This window comes from Globicephala melas, chromosome 20 (assembly GCF_963455315.2).
Source record: "Globicephala melas chromosome 20, mGloMel1.2, whole genome shotgun sequence".
In the NCBI taxonomy this organism is placed as follows: Eukaryota; Metazoa; Chordata; class Mammalia; order Artiodactyla; family Delphinidae; genus Globicephala; species Globicephala melas.
Genome location: NC_083333.1, coordinates 34,341,509 through 34,363,087, shown reverse-complemented (window position 1 = coordinate 34,363,087; position 21,579 = coordinate 34,341,509). Strand labels below are relative to the sequence as shown.

The following is a 21,579-nucleotide window of genomic DNA, read 5'->3' as shown; positions in this document are numbered from 1 at the left end:
CTGAGGTCATCCTTACTTTGCCCCCATCTGATGCATCAACCCCCAAAGAAAGTCAGTCTGTTTCCAAAATACACCTATCTTTATCCACTGCTGTCTCTCCAGCCCAAGCCACCATCATCTTTGGTCTGGATTCTTGCACTTGCTGCCAACTGGAATCCCTGCTTCTATTCCTGTCGTCCTCCCACCACCCTCCACAGAGTGGCCAGAACAAACGTTGAAAGACATAAATCACACACTGTAATTGGGCATCCTAAACTGGATGCTGGAACAGAAAAAGGACATTAGTGGGAAAACTGGTGAAATCTGAATCAAGTCTGCAGTTCTGAAAAATGATTCATGGTTATATAAGATGTTAACATTTAGGGGAAGCTGGGTAAAGGGTATATGAGAACTCTCTGCACCATCTTTGCAACGTTAGTGTAAATTTAAGACAATTCCAAACTAAAAAATTTATTAAAAAAAAAAAAACCCTAAATATCATGTCTCTCCTTTGTTTAAAATCCCCGCATAACTTCCCACTGCGCTAAAATCCAACCTCTAGCTACGGCCTCATAGGTTTTACACGATCTGGCTTCTGTTACTTCCTCCATCTCATTTCCTACCAGTCTGCTCTCATCCCTAGTGCTCTGGCTGCTGGTTTTCTGACAGTTCCTGGATTATGCCAGGCTGCATCAGGGGCTTGGGCCTTTGCCCTTCTTGTCCCTGTATTAGTGTGCTAGGGTTGCTATAACAAAATACCACAGATGGAGTGGCTTAAACAACGCAATTCCATTTTCTCAGAGTTCTGGAGGCTGGAAGTCCAAGATCAAGGTGTTGGCAGGTTTGGTTTCTTCTGAGACCTCTCTCCTTGGTCTAGTATGGCCAGCTTTCTGCTGTGTCCTCACATGGTCATCCTCATGTGGTCTTTCCTCTGTGCTTGCACTTCCCTGGTTTCGTGTATCCAAGTTTCCTCTTCTTTGAAGGATAACAGTCAGATTGGATTAGGGCCCACCCTAACGGCCTCCTTTTAACTTAATCACCTCTTTAAAAGCCTTATCTTCAAACACAGTTATAGTCTCAGGTACTCCAACATGAATTCTGGGGGGACACAAACTCAGCTTACAACAGTCCCCTTGCCTGGACAACCCTTCAGAGGGTCGGCTCCTTCCCAGCCTCAGGTCTCACATGGATTTGTCACCTCTTCTGAGAGGCGTTTCCTGACCACATGGCTTCTAGCTGAGCTCCCCTCCATCCTATTTATCGCCTTCTTAGCACTTCCTACAACTGGAATCCTTTGTTTACTTGCTTATTATGTGCTTTCCCCCATTCCATGAGTAGTGGAGACCTTGTGTGTCTTATTGCTGTATCCTCATTGCCTCTTACAATGCCTGGCACATAGTAGGTACTCAAAATTTGTTGACAAGAAATGGTTAATTGACAATTCAGACAAAAGCAGAGTCTCATTAGAAAATCATCTGTAACGTAGTTAATCCCAAGGTAGGACCATAACTGAAGCAATACTTAATATTTGTATAGCACTTTACAGTTTATGAAGTGCTTCCAGGTAAATTAACCTGGACGAATCCTCCACACTGTGATGCAAGCATTATTTATTCTATTTTCTCGATGAAGAAGCCAAGACTCCATTGCTTAAGTCATAGAGCTGGGGTTTCAATACATATCTTTTTGTTTCACAAAGAACAACTTTGTGTTTTTTCATTATGACATAGCTGAACTAGAAACTAAATAAATTCCCCAAACTTGGGGACTTCCCTGGTGACGAAGTGGTTAAGAATCTGCCTGCCAATGCAGGGGACACGGGTTCGAGCCCTGGTCCGGGAGGATCCCACATGCCGCGGAGCAACTAAGCCCGTGCGCCACAACTCCTGAAGCCTGCGCACCTAGAGCCCATGCTCCGCAACGAGAGAGGCCACCGCAATGAGAAGCCTGTGCACCGCAACGAAGAGTAGCCCCACTCACCGCAACTAGAGAAAGCCTGCGCGCAGCAAAAAAGACCCAACACAGCCAAAAATAAATAAATAAAATAAATACATTTATATAAAAAAAAAATCCAAAAACTTTTTCTAGGCAATTTCCAAGGACAGCTCTGTGAAGGACAGAGCCTCATGCTTCCAGGAACTAAACTGGACATGTTTTCCATCTGGTCAGAGAAGTTTCACTGCTGAGGAATAATGGCTAATGAGAAGAAATATAGTGCCCCCCCGGCCCCTTTATCGTGTGTGTGGGGTGGTGGTGGTTATAAATATGCTTTTTGTAAACTGTTCTGTTTGCAAGGGTATGAAGAAGTGAAGAAATTTGGAGAACCTGATTTCCTAAGTATTCACTGTTGGTTTTAAATAGCACTTAATATTTCGTTTAAATCTGTAGTTCTCAGCCTTGATGGCTCTTAGGTTCCCCTGCGGGAGCTCTACAAATCCCAGTGACTGGACCCCAATCCCAGACAAATGAAATCAGAATCCTGCGGAGTGGGACGGTGGCATCAGCGAGTCTAAAGCTTCCCACGTCACTTTAATATGCAGCCATGATTGAGAATCATTGGTCTAGATCCTCAGATGGGGTGGGGATGGCATATCCTACGCCCTCCAAAAAGAACATATCAGGTTTGACTGCAGGGTAGACTCTAAAAGGCCATACACACTTCTATGTGGAATCTAGAAAAATGGTACAGATGAACTTATTGACAAAGCAGAAATAGAGTCACAGATGTAGAGAACAAACTTACGGTTACCAAGGGGGGAAGGAGGAGGTGGGACAAGTTGGGAGATTGGGATTGACATACATACACTACTAAGTATAAGATAGATAACTAATGAGAACCTACTGTTTAGCACAGGGAACCCTACTCAATGATCTGTGGTGACCTAAATGGGAAGGAAATCCAAAAAAGAGCAGATATATGTATACATATAACTGAATCACTTTGCTGTACAGCAAGAAACAAATACAACATTGTAAAGCAACTATACTCCAATAAAAATTTAAAAAAAAGAATAACCATAAGAGCTTGTTAAATATGCTCATTCCCAATTACTCTGCAGATTACTTATTAATTTCAAAGGAAAAATGTACCTTTGCAATGAAGAGTTCTAAAAGACACCACCTTAAATAAGTGATCAAATTTAGCATCACCAATAACAGGGCAATGGCATATGAACCTCCTGATGTGACGCAATGGGAAGTAAACAACATTACTTCTGTAGTATTCTTGCCAAAGATGTTTATTATGAATCTAATCGCGAGGAAACAATCAGACAAATCCAGAGTGTAAACAAGACAACTGACCTGGACTCTTCAAAAATGTCATTATCATTAAGGAAAAAAAGCCAAAGGTACTATTCTAGAATTTAGATTAAAAGAGACTAAAAAGAAGAGATAATCAAATGAAATCCATGATTCTTGATTGAATCCTGTATCAACACAAATAGCTAGGATGTTTTGGAGATAATTTGAGAAATTTTGATATGGACTCATATTGAATAATATTATTCTATCAATATTACATTTCTTGGATGTGATATGGTATTATTATTATGCAAGAGAACGAGAGAACGCTTTTGTTCATAGGAGATAATGTGCTGAAGTATTTAGGTGCAAAGTGTTATGATACCTGCAATTTAATTTCAAATGTTGTAGCTAAATGCATACGTTTTCACTAAAAAAAAAAAAAAAAAAAAGTCCACACACTTCCGATTGGAAAATTCTGTGTTCCTAGAGGGACAGTGTCAGAAGCACTGCCCTAGACCAGTCTGCACCCCAGACCAATTAAATCAGGATCCCAGGATGGGTGGAACCCAAGCAGGAGCCATTGTTAAAGCTTCTCAGATGAGTCCAACGTGCAGCCAAGGCTGAGAACCACTGCTTTTAAGTGGTACCTGCTTTGTTTGGAAGAGGAAGTGGACGCAAGGCTGCCCCCCATTAACCACAATGAACAACAGTAACCTGGCAGCAGCTGACACTCGAATGATAAGCACTGACTCTCCCAGATCTAGATTTATGGCCTTGGACAAACAACAGAGCCTTACTTTTTGGCATGGTGCCATCCTCCTCAGCACTAATTAAGGCCTAAAGAATTCTCATCAGTATGTGCATAAAACAAATGGGTCTCGATTTAAGACAACTTCCCCATTGTGTCCTGGTTAATGTAATCACAGTTTACAGGTTTTCTCAATCATAAATATACTAGTTTTATTTTAACAAGGAGGAGAAGATATTTAAATCTAGATATCCCAATTTTTACACTAGATATTGGGTCATGTAAAAAGATGACTTAGGTGGTAATTGATAATAGGATAACAGCATGTACTCTATTCGATCAGTAATCAATATGATTATCACTAGCGTCTTTCAATTTAATTACTGCTTCTTATCGTCATCCATTTCATTAAAGTTTTGGCAGGTAGGGAAGGAAATAGGGTGCAGATAGCAGTATGAAGGATGGTAGCTGAATGATAAGACTATATACCCAGAAAATGCAAAGAAGTGGCCTGAGTTTATTAAATAATTTGGCAAAGCAGTGAGACGAGAGAAACACCCACCACTGCACTGCTTTCTTTAGCAATTCTGCCTCCCACCAGAAACTCCATACTCATCCCTGGACAGAAAAAGAGCATGCCAGCACACACCATCTGCTTAAGGCTCCAGTTTTGAACCCCTGGACAAAGCTATCTTTTAATGAAGTATTATTACATAAATATATATTTCTCAAGTTCTGATTTGGAAACATTAACAAGTGTGAATGAAAACCAATGGAGTCTTCCTTTTCTGCCTCCAGGGACCAAGCTTGAACCAGCTGGGTAACCAACAGCTGCTGCTGAATATGGAAATTAGAGGAAGACGAATTGGCAAAGAAGAAGTCTAATCAAGCTGGGGCTGGCCTGTCTGGTCCAATAGCTCAGAAGCAAGACCTGGGGATTTATGGATCAGAGCCAGGCAGAGGCTGGGCAAACACATGCAGGGCCTCTTCAGTGAACTCGGACTTGGGCAAGTTGGGTGCCATGACAGAGAGATAAGGAGCTGGCTCCCCCGGGCAGCCTCAGAGCCAGCCAGTTGTGGAGGTGGAGGCCACACAGGGTACACTAGCTGGCATTTCTCCCAGAGGAAGCAAATTGTGTTGACATGGACTGCCCACAGGTGCCCTGGGGTTCAGTGCTTCTCCTGCAGGCCAGCCTAAGTCTCAGAGAGAACTGGCCTTTGGCGTGGGTAGAGGGTGCTGACTGTAAGCACGGATCCTGACTTTAGGGTGACTAACCTGGTATTCTAAATTCCTAGGAGAGTAGTGACAAAGCTAAATCCCTAGGAGAGTAGTGAAAAGACCCTAGCACTTGCCAAAAAAGGGGATACAAGACAGTAAATGATAACCATGTGATTTGTTTTTTTTTAGATTAGACCTGAGCTGAGGATAAACCAGAAGATTACGCTGGTCCTGTAAGGATCAAGGCGAGGCCGCACATCCATTCCATACCTCTACAAACGGAGCGGGTTTTAACTATTCATGAAGACAGGACAGAGCGACAGAGGAAAAGAGAAAGCAAGGCGATTTGTCTAGAAAGATTAAAAGATGTTTTAAACCCCTTTGCCTCCCCCGCACCCCGTATTTTTTAAATTGTGACAGGAAAAGCAATTCAGGCATCTCTGATCTCTATCACCCTTTTCCTGAAGGTCTACAGCTACATCAAAATGGTCAAGACCACTTCAAGATCCAGTGACTGTCAACTGTTCAAAGAAGTACATTTAAGTAGGGAATGCAGCACAGCTATTAAATATTACTGGGAAGGATACTTCATGACATGGTAAAAACAGGATGTTGTATGAGTCAATTTTAGGGAAATTGGCTGAAAAGTAAATTCATTAACACTTTGCAGGATGAACCAAAATGCTAACAGCAGTTATCTCTGAAGTATGGGATTACTACTGGGTTTGCTTTCTTTGTGTGTGTTTTCCAAGTTTTAAGAACCATGTTAATTTTCCAATCAGAAAAGAAGGGTTCAAGGTACACTGTGCAACACTATTTTAGACAATGAGGCTTTGACGCAGTTGGCCAGCAAAGTACCTCTGATTTCAGGCTGTTGACAAGGACACAGGACTAAACTGCTCTGTTAGGTCACCCACCACCAGGGGACGCTAACCATTGAGGATCCTGAACTTACTGGAGGAGGAGCACCCTTGCAGGTTGCATTCTTCTCTGGAAAGTTTCAGGAACTCTAGAGAAGGCATTCAGCTGGGATGGATCTATCAAGGGGTCAAATTTGGAGATGTGGTGCATGCCATTCTGATCTGAGTCCCTCTGACCAGGGGTTAGCAAACTCTTTTTTCTGTAAAGGGCCATGTAGTAAATATTCTAGGCTTTGCAGACCACATGAGCTCTGTTGTAAGTACTCATTCTGCTGGTGTAGCATGAAAGCAGCTTAGATATCCACAGATGAGTGAATGTAGCTGTGTTCCAAAATAACTTTATTTACAAATAAAGTAGTTTGTCAACCCCTGATAATCTTCAGGTTTCCTAACTTAGTTCAAGAAGCTGAAGTGACCGGGCACAAGCCATGGCAGTCCCTGTGAATAGATGGGTCATTATGGAATGTCACTCCTCAAGCGCTTTCCATTCCAAGGGTTGACTAGTGGTGACTCTTCACACCGAAGGAAGGGACGCCCATTAACGCGCTAATGTTTTTAGTCATTTAATATGTTGGTTCGCCCCCAACCTAAACCATGAGTCCCTGGAATTTGAGAAACAGGTCTGAATTTTTAACACCATCCATGCAGCTCACACAGTGACATCTAAATAGAGAGTGCTGGATGTGCTCTTATTGAATACTGAGTGAATGAACCAGTGTCCTCCCTTACCATGCTGGTATGAAATGTAGTTCTTGGGTGACTCCTCTTGGGAACCACTCAAGCTCTGTCCAGGCAGACTCCACCTTGAATGGGACACCCTGAGTTCTGCACAAACACACCCATACTTTCTAGAAGTATTTGTTCTTGCCAAGGGCAGGAAATTTCTAGAAGATGTCAACATGAAGAAACAGAGTCAGCCTGGCCAAAGCTGTCCCTTCTAGAGAGTTTCTTAGTTTATCTCAGTGACTGTTTTCACAAAAAAAGGTTTTCAAATTGACAACGTTTATGACCTTAGATAGTTCTTCTGGGCACTTAGGTATCTCCTTGGCCTCCTGCATCTTGTTTTGCATCTCCTTGGCTCAATGACGGCACCAAAGGGGTCACCTTGTCAGAACTCTCTTACTCATTTTGCCACAGCCTCAATTTTCATCTTTCTCCACAAATGCAAAACATGAAAATGAAGTAGAAATCAATAAGTGAAGCCCTGCAGCTTCTAGATACAGGTTCTTCCCTCAATGCGTCCTGATGGAACCCACAACCCAATGTCAGGGTGAGGTTCTTGTAGGTCAAACCATCCACTCCCAAGGGGATGGGGATTTAGAAATGTATCACCCCGACAGAAAGAGGTGGGGCAAAAGCCAGGTCAGAAGTGAATTTTAAGCAATACTAATAAACAAAGTTCTTGGCTAAAATTTAGCGAGAGTCAGAATGCCTCACGAGGTAAACATCTGCTGGAGGGTTACACTGATTTTTTAAGGTGGGATTTGTGTGCGTGTGTGTGTGAATACGTGAACATATGCACAGCCCAGAAAATACGTGTATCCATGTATGTGTGCACACATACACCTGATTGCATTCATTCTTCTAAGCAAATGTCATTGAGAAGATTTGTGTTCAATCCAATGATCTAGAGTTCCAAGGTCCCCATCAACCTTCTTGATCCCCAGAGACAATCACTCCAGATGATAGAGATTTCTGCACAGAGGCCATGGAAAGTACAGAATGATGAGAAGAAAAGCCAGAGCTTCTCTGAGGTCCCAGGCACAGATCGTGCTGCTGGCCCTGGCCACACAGGAGCTGTGAGGGGCTCTCAGAGTCCGTGAGGGGAGAGCGCGGTATGGATTGGGGCGGGGCATGGGGTGGGGTGGCAAGGGGGCTACTCACGCTGTTGTTGCTTCCTTTGTTGTCCTCATACTTGGTTTCTATATGAATGGAGAATTTTGGCAGAAAGGAACACTACGGAAAAAAAGAAAAGTTTCATCAACACACCGTCCTTTCTCTCTTCACATCTTCAGTTTAGCCTCCGGCTGCTCTCCTGACCGTTTGGTTGCGAGCACTGTCCACGATCAGAAATGTTAAGATACTAGTTCCATGTCCGTATGCAAGGAAAGCCACCTTTTTGGCAACGTGAACACGATTTCATCCAGGAGTCAAGCCGGAGAGAATAATTAAGCAATCAGGCAAGTCGCCGAAGAGGACATTTCCCAAAAGAATATGCTTTATGAGTCCGACCACAGGCTTTAGAAGAGCAACCCCCTGGAACAGAGACAATTCCAGTTCCAGGGTGCTTCACTTCAGGGAGTAGCTGCCACTGCTGGATGCCTGGGAACCAGCCTTAACCATTATGTACATATTCATGTAAAGCTAGAGGCGGTAGCGTAGAGCTTTAAGATTATAAGTTACTTAGGCCTACCCAGGTGACCCACGATAATCTTTCCAAGGTAAAGTCAGTTAATTAGCAACCCTCATTCCATGTGCAATCTTAATTCAGGTTCCAGCAATTTGAACATATACATCTTTAGGGAGCCATTATCCTGCCTAACACAGGGTGGAATGTGTGTGTGTGTGTGTTCTGTCTTTTTACTCTTGAATAAAATATCTAGAATTTGGTGTAAAAAAAAAAAGATTATAAATTACTGAAGTCAGACAGACTTGTTTTAGTTTTGGATTTATCACTTGATAGCCATGTGACTTTGGACAAGTCATTGAACTTGTCCGAACCCCAGCAATATTGAAACAGGTAAAATAACGATTACTTAACAGTGACATTGTGAGGGTTAAATAAAATCATGTGCATAAAACGTAACAGTGCTGGGCATCAAGCCAACTTTGCACAGAGGGCAGCAAATCAGTATGAGGCTGCAGCTGAACTTGACATGAAATGCGGCCTCTCTTTCTGTCGGCACAGGGGAGAGAAACCCCAAATGCACACCATCCTGGAGTCCCCGTCTCCTTGAGCCCATTCTATGTATTCAGTAGACTATAAGGGTTAGCGTAGCTTGAGAAGAGGATTTTTTTGGTTTGTTTGTTTTTTGTGGTACGCGGGCCTCTCACTGTTGTGGCCTCTCCCGTTGCGGAGCACAGGCTCCGGACGCGCAGGCTCAGCGGCCATGGCTCACGGGCCCAGCCGCTCCGCGGCATGTGGGATCTTCCCGGACCGGGGCACGAACCCGTGTCCCCTGCGTCGGCAGGCGGACTCTCAACCACTGCGCCACCAGGGAAGCCCGAGAAGAGGATATTGATGGATGTCGATGTAGCCTTCCTCCTGCTGGCACTGAGCAGGGCATTCACCTTCTCTACCACCAGAGATGGGATTGAAGACTACCGGCTAAAATGACCTAGCAACTCCACTGGGAGCTGCTGGTGTTGGAGGAGTGAGGCTTGGGCCAACACGCTCACAGTCCAAGAGGTTGGCTCCTTTATTTATTTATCCAACGTACACAGAGCACATATTCTACACCTGGCACTGGTCTAAGAGCTTCCAAGTTCTAATTCCTTTATTCCTTGTCACCACCCTATGAAGTAGGAACTATTATCATCAGCCGTGTGTTAAAGATGAGGAAACAGAGGCACAGAGAGGGTAAGTAAATGGCCCATGATCACATAGGTAGTGAACAGTAGAGTTGGGATTGAAAGTCTTGTGGCCTGGTCCCCGAGTCCATGCTCTTGATGACTACCCCACTGGTTCTCAGCATGGGATCTCTGAGCCAGTAGCAGCAGGATCCTGGAACTTCTCAGAAAGGCAAATTCTTGGGGCCAATGCCAGACCCAGTGAATCAGAAACTCTGGGGATGGAGCCCAGGCATCTGTGTTTAACAAGCCCTCCAGGGATGCTGATGCAGGCTTAAGTTGGAAAACCACCTCACTATACCATGCATGGGAAGGAAAGAGAGAGAATGCATTATCTAAAACCCCGAGGTCCACAACATGCACCCTTGCCCCATACGGTCACCCCACCGTGACCGTGATCCCCTTTCAGCCCAGCTGAGACCCCCCCAATGGCATCTGTGCAAGAAGGCAGAGGCCTTCGATGTGCCATTGATAATTCTGCTGACATCACATGCCTGTGTGCATTCGGTGTTCATCTGTCTTAATCTGAGTGAAACAAGCAAGCTGAACGTGACTAAGGAAACATGGAAACAATCAATCCCAGTAATTGCTTTTATGGAGAATGAAGCCCTGCGATCATTCATTAACATTTTCTTTGCTGTCTCCTCTCAAACCTCTCACTGCACAACTGCTGCCCTCACACCCAGACCCAGGGAGTTCTCCAAGGAGGGGCCTCCCATAGTGAATCGAGATGGAGCGGCTCAGAGCCCCACGGCAGAGCTCTCAATCAACACGTGAACTTGAGGACACACACCTGCAGAGACCCTTTTAAAAATAACAAGCTTCAGGTGAACCGATTTGTCCTTTTTAACCCATAATTCATGAGGCTAAATCCAACGTGTGCACAGTACAAGGTGGCGAGAGAACAGAGCTGTTCAGGGTGGGGAGGTGGGTCTGGGTGCGTCAGAGTGGAACCCCGCAAGGAGTTTTTATCGGTTGAATCTCTAAACCACTTAACTAAGGTCAAACAAATGAATTTTAGCATTTGGGTATTAAACCCAAATACAAAATGCAAAACTCTTATGCAAGGTAACAGATGTTGTTATTTTTGAGTCAAGGACTTAGGTTATTTTCATGTCAGAATGGTAACCCTGCCAGAGGCTAGAAGTGCACCTGGTTTCCGCAAGGCAGTGGGCAGACCTGGGTCAGCCAGGCCAGCTCCAGGCTGGTCAGTGCTGTGGGATCTTCCCGGACCGGGGCACGAACCCGTGTTCCCTGCATCGGCAGGTGGACTCTCAACCACTGCGCCACCAGGGAAGCCCTCCTTTATTTTTTTTAAAATTTATTTATTTAATTTATTTTATTTTTGGCTGTGTTGGGTCTTCGTTGCTGTACGCGGACTTTCTCTAGTTGTGGCGAACGGGTGCTACTCTGTTGCGGTGCACGAGCTTCTCAGTGTGGTGGCTTCTCTTGTTGCGAAGCACAGGCTCTACGCACGCGGGCTCAGTAGTTGTGACTTGCGGGCTCTAGAGCTCAGGCTCAGTAGTTGTGGCGCACGGGCTTAGTTGCTCTGTGGCACGTGGGATCTTCCCGGACCAGGGCTCGAACCCGTGTCCCCTGCACTGGCAGGCGGATTCTTAACCACTGTGCCACCAGTGAAGTCCTGCTTATTCCTTTATGATGCTTCTTATTCTTCATGAATCAGAGAAAGATGCTGCCTTCTTTATCCCAATGGAAAAATAATATAATGATCAGAACTGAGACATAGGAGTCATCAGACCTGAGATGTATCAACTGGGGCAAATTATTTTCCCATCCCCAGCCTGTTTCCTCATTTACAGAATGGGGACTCTCCTTCTCTACTCTGTAGGCGTGCTGAGAAGATCAATGAGATCATTCAGGTAAACCCAGCACAATGCCTGGCACAGAATAGGTGCAGGGTTAAAAATATATGTAAGTCTCTTCTCCAGAAACTTGTTTCATTGATTATTTGCATCTTCTCCCTGCTTCCTTTCTACCATCTAAAAATATAATGAAAAGTATCACATTCTTTCTTTCTTCCTTTCTTCCTTCCTTCTCTCCTCCCTCCCTCCCTCCCTCTCTCTCTCTCTCTCTTTCTTTGGCTGTGCCGGGTCTTAGATGCAGCGTGTGGGATCTTTTTAGTTGCGGCACACGTGACCTAGTTCCCTGACCAGGGATCAAACCCGGGCCCCCTGCATTGGGAGCGTGGAGTCTTAACCATTGGACCACCAGGGAAGTCCCCAAAGTGTCATATTCTTAAAAAAACAAACAAGCATCAAGTTCCCTCAGTTGTGTTTCTTCCTCAAGCTACAACCAATCCCATTCCTCCTCGTCTTCACAATCAAACTCTATTAAAAGAACAGTCGATGCTTGCTGGCTCTACTTTTTCATCTCCTACCATTTTTTTCTCAACCAGTGCAATATGGTATGGAAATGACTGATGATCAAAGAATTTCCAAAGCAGCAATTGATTCTGCATCCACACCCTGTAGGGCTCTCTACACTGTTCTATGTGATGAAGCAATTCCTCCTATGATAGCAGCTCCTTCCCAGCCTTCTCTTCCCTCCTCCATTCCTTCAATGAAGGCGGTCCCTTAGGTTCTGCCCTCCACCCTATTTTCTTGCACCAAGTGATCTCATCTGCTCCTGACTTTTCCATGACCCTTTTTTATGAATCCTCCCAAATTGACATCTTTCACCCCAACTGCCCTTGTCACATGTCCAGTTGCCCACTGGCTGTCCCCAACAAGGGTCCTCTAGGCCCACCAAACTTGAATGGTCCATACTGAACTCGAATGTTCTTCTGCACTGCACGAGTTTCCCAGGGCTGTCAAATTACCACGAATGTGGCTTAAAACAACAGAAATGTAACCTCTCACAGTCCTGGAGGCTATAAGTCTGAAATCAAGGTGTTGGCAATGTCGTGCTCCCTCTGAAGGCTCTAGGGAAGCATCCTTCCTTGCCTCTTCCGGCTTCTGGTGGTCCCAGGCGCTCCTTGGTCTGTGGCTCAACTCCAATCTCTGCTTCTGTCTCCATTCACCTTCTCCCCTCCGTGTGTCTCTGTGTCCTCTTCTTGTAAGACATAAGTTATTGGATTTAGCTCACCTTAAATCCAGTGTGATTTCATCTCTCATCTCAAGGTCCTTAAGTAATTACACCTGCAAAGACCCTACTTCCAAATAAGGTCACAACTGAGGTTCCGGTGGACATGAATATTTAGGGGGACATTATTCCATCCACTACACTCACCCGTCACATCCAGTGAACCCCCAAGTTCTGCTGACTCAGTTTCTCTCCTTCAGGGGAAGACCTGGAGTCTTCTGTATCTGACCCGAATCTTCTTTCCGGCTTTGCCCTGTATTCATCCCATGGCCAGTCACAGAAGACCGCTTTCCATTCCCTGGAACACTTCTGGCTACCACACTTTTATGCCTACAATTCCCCCAGCCTGACATTGCCTTCCTAAATTTTACCCATCAGCCATCTCAAACCACTTCAGAATGATTATCCCTTGTACGCACGTAGCATTCTCTTTGTTCCTTTGTCACAGCACTGTCTCCTTTTCCATCATCACAATGAGTTGTCTATGTGTTTGGCTCACCAAAGAGATGATAAGCTCCAATACTATTCCAACACCAGGATCCCTCCCCTACTCCCCACTGCCATCAGGAATGGCTTAAGTCACTTTCCCTCCAGTTATTCAGGCATCAGAGCATCTACTTTAATTTCAATTTGCTTAAATCTGCTTTCTGTGACAAAGGGCTTTGCTCCAGCTGGGAAGATACCACCTAACCTAGTCATTCTTAAATATCCAGGGGGTGGAGAAGGGAGCACCCCACCTTCCAACCCTGGACTTTCTCAAAATATATGCCAGCCCCTAAAGATTCTGACACATTTCCTAGGGTGAGGGGGATTCCATATCACTGAAGGAACTGTCAGAGTGTAGGAGCAGAAAAAAAGTTGGGAATCCTGACACAACCAAACTGTTACATGATGCAAGAAGAGAGACATCAGGAGTGCCACCAACTGGCTAAAACTGTAAGATGTCCAAGGGATTCAGAGGATTCTTATGCTCTCCATGTCATTTGGGAACACTGAATGCTTAAAGTTCCATTTGGCCCATAGCAACATGGAGGAAAGACTAAAATACCTAAGGTAGGGACCTCCCTGGTGGCTCAGTGGTTAAGAATCTGCCAGCCAATGCAGGGGGTCACGGGTTTGATCCCTGGTCTGGGAAGATCCCACATGCCACGGAGCAACTAAGCCCGTGCACCACAACTACTGAGCCTGCGCTCTAGAGGCCAAGAGCCACAACCACTGAGCCCGTGTGCCACAACTACTGAAGCTCACGTGCCTAGAGCCCGTGCTCTGCAACAAGAGAAGCCACCGCAATGAGAAGGCTGCGCACCGCAACAAAGAGTAGCCCCCGCTCGCCGCGACTAGAGAAAGCTCGCGCAGCAACAAAGACCCAATGCAGCCAAAAATAAATAAATAAATTTAAAATACCCAAGGTAGACAGACTTCTAAGATGGTCTCCAAGATTCCCAGCCCCTGGTATAATCTTGCACACTTTGTATAATCCCTCCCCTTAAGTGTAGACAAGACCTGTGAATATGATGGGATAGTTGCTCTTCTGATTAGATTACAAAGGTGATCAGATTATGTTACATTATATAAGACTTCTTTTTAGAAGAAGCAGGTTGATTTTGAGGAAGTAAGCTGCCATATCCTGAGAGGGCCACGTGGCTAGAACCTGAGGGAGCCTCTAGGAGCAAAGAGCGACCCCTGGAGGCCAGCGAACTAGAAAACCAGACTTCAGTCCTACAACCGCAAGGAACAGAATCCTGCCAACAACCAGAGAGCTTGGAAGAGGACCCTGAGCCTCAGATGAGATTGGAACCGTGGCTGAGACCTTGATTTCAATCTGACTGAGACTCTGAACCAAGGACCCAGCTAACCTGAGCCCCAGTGGAAACTCTGAGAAAATGTATGTGTGATGTTTTAAGTAACTAAGTTTGTGGGAAATTTATTATATAGCAATAGAAAACCAATATAACACCAAACCTCAAGAATCCAACCATTGCTTCCCTGCCAAATCACCCATTTGGTTCTTATGTGAGGAAAGTATCACTGACTTTGAGGTTTGAACACATCTAGGGAAATGGGACGGGACATCTGTACTCTTTCGTAGTTGTTCCACCTGTGACGTCATCCACTTTGTCAATGGCCACTACTTATTGCCCAGGGCGATATTTACTAGGAACTGATGCCACAAAACTTGCCATTGACTGGTGTCCAGACGCAGCAGTGTGCACCTAGCCCACAGGGAGCGAATAGGGTTGTTCAGTAGAAAGAATGCAGGTTTTGGAGTGAGACAGCCTTTAATTCAAACGCCAGCGTCTTTTCACACAAACTGAGACTTTGGGCAAATTCCTTAATCACCCTGAGCTTCAGTTTTCTCATCTGTAAAATGGATACAATACCAACCTCACAGCTGTGGGGTGAGATAACAAATGTCCAAGGCCAGGCAGTATCTGGCTGAACAGATACTAGAGAAATGTTGGCCCACCCTGTTGTACCCCTCCCCATGGAATCCCACAGACTATATGGAGAGTAAATAGAGCTGGTATGCCTGTAGGGGGACCCTTCCACTGTGTATGTGCAAGGATGTCTTGGGAGGTTGTGGGTTTGCTGAAGTGGTAGCAACACAACACCTGATTGGTCCTTCCCATGACATGGATGGTGGCCAAGCCACAGAGCAGGCTTGGGTTCCTCCAGCCTTGCTGTGACCCCTGACCTGCTGTGTTTTGAGGACATGTCATCACATCTTCCAGGTCCATCCTCTTACTGTCCTCCTTTACCTAAAGGCCTAGCAGCTCCTCTTTCTGCACAGGGGTCCTCTCCCCTCACCTCTTCTCAGATTTCCTTGATCCCCTGCCAACTACATGTAGGGAAACAAGAATACTACCAGAATCTCAGTGAACTTTCTTCTTTCCTAGATCTAAAGGCTTTGTGCCTGTTGGTTCACTCAGCCTTATTTTAAAAACCGAGGCTCAGAAAAGTTAAGAAATAGCATCAAAAAACAACATTTGGGAACCCCAGGGGGTCCCATGAGATGAGCCTGCTTACAGGCAGAGGGTTGGGCCAGTGACTCCCCCGGAGCCTGGGGGACGTCATGAGTCATTTCGGCCCCTCCCTGCCCTCCTTCCTCCCCTGGGCCCATTCAAGATCTGGAACCTTCTCTCTCATGAAAAATCTTTTTCTCTCTCTTGTTAACTAGAAAAGCAGCTTGGCCAGGAGAAACATAACAAATATTCACTTTATTAGACCCAGGGTTTATTTTGTCCCTAACCCTCTAAAAATAACACTGGTATCATGGAGAAATCAGAGAGAAAAGGCAAAAGATCTCCTATCATCCTCTTTGATTTTCTAGCTTAGATCTTCCCAAGCCAGAAGAGTCTCACTAGTACTGCTTTCATCTGCTCCCTACCAGGACCAACTTCCTTTGTAGCCAGTATCTGAGCATCTTTAATTTGCCTTTCAAACATAATGTTATCCACTGGAATGAACCTCTTATTGCAAAGTGATCATCGGGTACCTGTGAAATCTCCAGCACCTAAAACCGATGTGCAGAAAAGCAATGTTCTCTGTTGAAGATTAAACACGTGTACTTGTATGTATTGGAAGTGATGGGAGAATCTGCAGTCGGGAAGAAGGATGCCAGGAAAGACGAGTGAAGTACCTGGGCCCCTGCAAGACTAATTTCCAGACACAGGCACACCCAGGTTCCGTGTTGGGAAAGGAAAGTAGCATATGCAAAATACATGGCAGAGCTGAATTTTCAATTCACTACAGCCATGCTTTGGAAAAGTGAAAGAGATATTTTTAGTCCAGTGATTGATTAGGGTTGCCATGGCAATAAGAAACACTTAAGAGAAGGAAACTGAATGTAAGCAAGTCTTAAAGAGAAAGGTGCAAGTGCACTGGGAATTTCACAGTCAGTTTCTCGGTGGTGCTGGCTGCAGTTTCCACACCTGCCTAGGGCGAGAGGGGATGGTGGCTGCAGAGAACGGGCCAGGGAGACAAGTCTGAGGCTCTCCGGGGGCTCTGCACTTCAAAAACACGCAGTGGCGAAACTCCTGGAAGAACTGCACCATGCACTTTGATGATCATCATTATTGTCACACTATACCCGCCATCGCACCTAGCGCATGGTGAAAACTGTAAGCTAAAGGGTACTAATCCCTCCCCATACCAGTAAAGTAGCAATCATATTCTAACAGTGTGTTTCAAAAACTTACTTAATGATGCTTCATCTGGTGGGCTTGTTAAAAACAGATCCCAGGCTCCTCTCCTAATGACTTGCTTTCAGAAAGTTGGTGGAGTCCCAGAGCCCACACCTGAACCTAGAACTTGATTTTTCTTTTCTTTTTAAAATAACGTTATTCACATCCCATATTATTCACCCATTTCAAGTGTATAGATCACTGTTTCTTAGTCTGTTCACAGAGTTGTGCAACCATCACCATGATCTGAGTTTAAAACATTTCATCACCCTAAACAGAAGCCCTGTGCCCGTTAGCAGTCACTCCCACCTCCCCCTTACCCCATGCCTGCAGAAACCACTAAGCTACTTTCTGTCTCTGACTTGTCTACTCTGGACATTACATACAAATGGAATCATATAATATGTGGTCTTTTGTGTTTGGATTCTCTCACTTATCATCCTTTTTTATGGAAGAATAATATTCCATTGTATGGATATACCATATTTAACTTACCCATTCATCAACTGATGGACATTTGCTTCCAGTTTTTGGCTATTATGAATTATGCTGCCATGGACATTCTTGTACATGTTTTTGTGTGAACATATGTTTTTATTTCTCTTGGGTATACACTTAGAGTGGAATTGCTAGTCATATGGTACCTCTACATTTAACTTTTTGAGGAACTGCCAGATGGTTTTCCAAAATGGCTGTACCATTTTGCATCCCCACCAGTAGTGTCTGAGGGTGCCAGGTTCTCCACATCCTTGCAGCACTTATAAGTGCCCAGTGTTTCTTAATCCCAGAAAGTTCTGAAATACCTTTGGGTCAAAATGATGATCCCAGGTAACCATTCCTCATGTCCAACTGAGACACACAGACATGACTCAGTACTGAGGTAAAAATGACAACAGTATGGATACTATACTAACTATCATCAGGCACTCTTCCACGTACGTGGTATATAATAATTAATCTATTAACTCCATAACCCTCATATAACTCTATGAGGGATATACTACTGTTACCCCCATTTTACAGATAAGGAAACCAAGGCAGGGAAAGGTTGCGTAGCATGCCCCAAATCATAACACTTACATGACAGAGCTGGGATGGATTCAACTCAGGCTGTCTGGCTCTGAGTTCAAGCTCATGACTCCACATCCTGCTGCCCGTTGAGTATTAGGAAAGCACACGAGTGTTTCCAGTGGAGTTGAGTGCTCAGTTGGGGGTGATGGTGGCTAAGGCCCCTCAGCATGCCCTGTGGCCACTGAGAGCAAAGAAAATATGTCCATGTGCATCCATTCAATGAGAGATGTGCCTCTTTTAAACAAGCCCAAAGAAGGAAAAACAGGAGGTACCCGAAAGATAAATTGGGGAAATATTCATTTAGGAAATTCACGGGACTTCCCTGGTGGCGCAGAGGATAAGACTCTGCACTCCCAATGCAGGGGGCCCGGGTGTTTGATCCCTGGTCAGGGAACTAGATCTCACATACATGCCGCAACTAAGAGTTCTCATGCCACAACTGAGGAGTCTGAGTGCCACAACTGGGGAGCCCGTGTGCCGCAACTAAGGAGCCCATGTGCCGCAACTACTGAAGCCCGCGCACCTAGAGCCCATGCTCCGCAACAAGAGAAGCCACCACAATGAGAAGCCCGCACACTGCAACGAAGAGTAGCTCCCGTTCTCCGCAACCAGAGAAAGCCTGCGCACAGCAACAAAGACCCAACGCAGCCAAAAATAAATGAATAAATAAATTTATAAAATAAATAAATAAAATAAAATAAAATGGTAAAATGTTTTGTTTTTAAAAAAACAAAACAAAAAAAACAAATAAAATGTTATGCAGGGTCGCGGTGGCCAGTGAGGCGTGTCCGTGGAACTTCCTGGACCAAAGAAGAAAAGTTTGAAAACCGCTGATTGAGCCCAATAATTCAATGCCTTGTTTCTGTTTAGCAGCCGGAATCCTTCCATGTCTGAGAGCAACACTTTACAAGGAGGCTTGGAGTCAAGAAAATTAAATGGAAGAGTTGAGAAGCTGGCTTGGGGTACATGAAGTATTTATAGGCTTTTAAAAGATCATTTCCTTTTAGGACTTCCCTGATGGTACAGTGATTAAGACTCCATGCTCCCAATGCAGGGGGGCCGGGTTCCATCCCTAGTTAGGGAACTAGATCCCGCAGGCCGCAACTAAGAGCCCATATGCGGCAACGAAGATCCCGCGTGCCACAATTAAGACCCAGCATGGCCAAATAAATAAATAAACATTAAAAAAAATCATTTCCTTTTAGCTTTTATCTGGAATTCAATGCATTCTTCTCTGACCATCTTGTTCTGACTGCAAGCAACATGTGTTCCCTCCTATCAATGAACATAAAACTCTATATAGACTTGACCTTCTCTCTAATGGAACCCCACTGAAGACATCGATTCCCTGGTACTATATTCTATATTATCATATTAAATGCACTCCAAAGCCATACAGGGAATTTCAGCTTGAGATGGGATCCTTAATAAAACTGGATTTGCAAATGCTTCGTCCTGTCACTAACAGAAGACTTACATCCAGAATGTTCCAGTGAACCTGGTGAAATAGGTGTAGAGTTTAGGATTTATTACCTTCTAGGAATCTGGGGCTGGAGCCTCTGCTGTTTGTAAAACAGGAGACTGTGGGTGGTGAATCTGTATGTAGAGGCAGTAGACAACCTAGATTTTAAAGTACCTTTCGACTTTCTTTATTCTTCATCAGAAAAATTTTATCCTTCCATTTGGACAGAAAATTTGCCCCATAGTTGGAAGGTAATATATATATATACTCTTTTGTGCATAGAAAATCTTCAATAGACACAACAATTTCAAGAAGGTGTATGTCTGGTGGTCCCACATCTACTCAGAATCTCAGTCATCCTGCAGGGAAAGATGCAAAGGAAAGAAGGGGAGATATTTGGGCTTCCTTGGCTGTTCTGGGTTCCGAGGGTCACATATGATTTTATACATCTGGGTGGGTGGTCCTAGAGACAGGATAGTTGGAAAAAAATTGCAAAGAAGATTGGTCCGGAAAAATGAGATGAGGAACCCAAGTGGAGAAAAAAAGTGGAAGAATTTTAAAGCAAAGAGAAGGCAAAAAGGAATCACATGTAAATAATAAAGATGAGGATGAATCAGAGAGTGATTTCCCAAATATAGGCTGCATCAGAAGAAAAATGGGGCCAAGAGGAGCAGTGGGGCCTGAAAGAGAAGTTGGGGAGGGTGAGAGGAAGGCAGTGTGTAGAAGGCAGAGCATGGAAATACAGCAGGAAACAGCTGTTTGTATTCCAGCCCACAGTGAGGAAATGAATGACAGCCTCTCCGCTGCTTCTCACCAGCCTGCACCCTACACTGAGGCTTCTGTTCATTCATTAGTTCCTCCATTGATGAAGCCTCGTCCCTCTTCTGACATGCTGAGTAACAGCCACTCACTGGAGAAGCAAGGCCAGGAGGGAGAAGGAGCAAATGCATGAATGAAAGTATGTTTTCTCAACGGGGCAATGTTTGCTACTGGCGCTTCTATGAAAATTGAGGAGGGAAACTAAATTCAGGCTCATCCAATCTAGAGCTGGACCTGCCAAGGCAGGAATAAGCCCAGGATGCTTGTGAATACCAATAGCTACACATGACAGAGGCAGGACGAGTGAAGGAGCAGGCGGAATACATCAAATGAAAAGGAACTGCATGTAAGTAAGAGAGATTGGAACGAATCAGTGACTCCCCAAATATAGGTTGGCATATGGCCAGGGAGGAAACTTCCAGATTACAAGCCTTCTCAGTTAAAAATGGTAAGAATCACCCCTCTTAACCAACTGGGCAAATTCCTCACTTAAACACATACTATCATGTAGTTCTGAGTATCTTAGTGACTAGAAAAGTTGAAAGACATGGGGGCAACTTGCATTCACTTTATTTAATCACTGAAATGTACTATTTCAGTATATCCATATTTATATGTGTTTTATTTTATTTTTGCAGAAAGAAAGCTGTCCCACAAAATCTTCCAGGTTGTATTACTTTGATCTCACCAACTTGAACTGAACACAAATTCATAGGTATCAATAAATTGTAGAAGAGAAATCTAATTTTCAGTACAAGTAGAAAATAGAAAAGAAGGAAAGGAGTACTTCTTAGGGAAATCTTCTATTGAAAATACCTTTAAACAAATATTTTTTTCTTTGGTGATTATCCTCTGCAAAGTCATTCTTAGCGGTGTTTAAAAAGATGCAAACATGGACCTAGAGATTATCATACTAAGTGAAGTAAGTCAGAGAAAGACAAATATCATATGATATCGCTTATATGTGGAATGTAAAAAAGATACAAATGAACTTATTTACAAAACAGAAACAGACTCACAGACATAGAAAACAAACTTAAGGTTACCAAAAGGGAAAGGCGGGGCGGGGGAGGATAAATTAGGAGTTTGGGATTAACAGATACACAATAGTATATATAAAATAGATAGGGCTTCCCTGGTGGCGCAGTGGTTGAGAGTCCGCCTGCCGATGCAGGGGACACGGGTTCGTGCCCCGATCCGGGAAGATCCCACATGCCACGGAGCGGCTGGGCCCGTGAGCCATGGCCGCTGAGCCTGCGC

General features: G+C 44.5%; 1 protein-coding gene across 1 annotated transcript in view; it reads right to left on the bottom strand.

The window, feature by feature from the left end:
• The window catches only part of PITPNC1 (phosphatidylinositol transfer protein cytoplasmic 1), a 250,966-nt gene that overhangs the window by 79,554 nt on the left and 149,833 nt on the right, over positions 1-21,579 (bottom strand). The window contains exon 5 of the mRNA XM_030843471.2: positions 7,996-8,067. Coding sequence (XP_030699331.1) covers positions 7,996-8,067 — 72 coding nt within the window. The remainder of the gene's footprint in view (positions 1-7,995; positions 8,068-21,579) is intronic.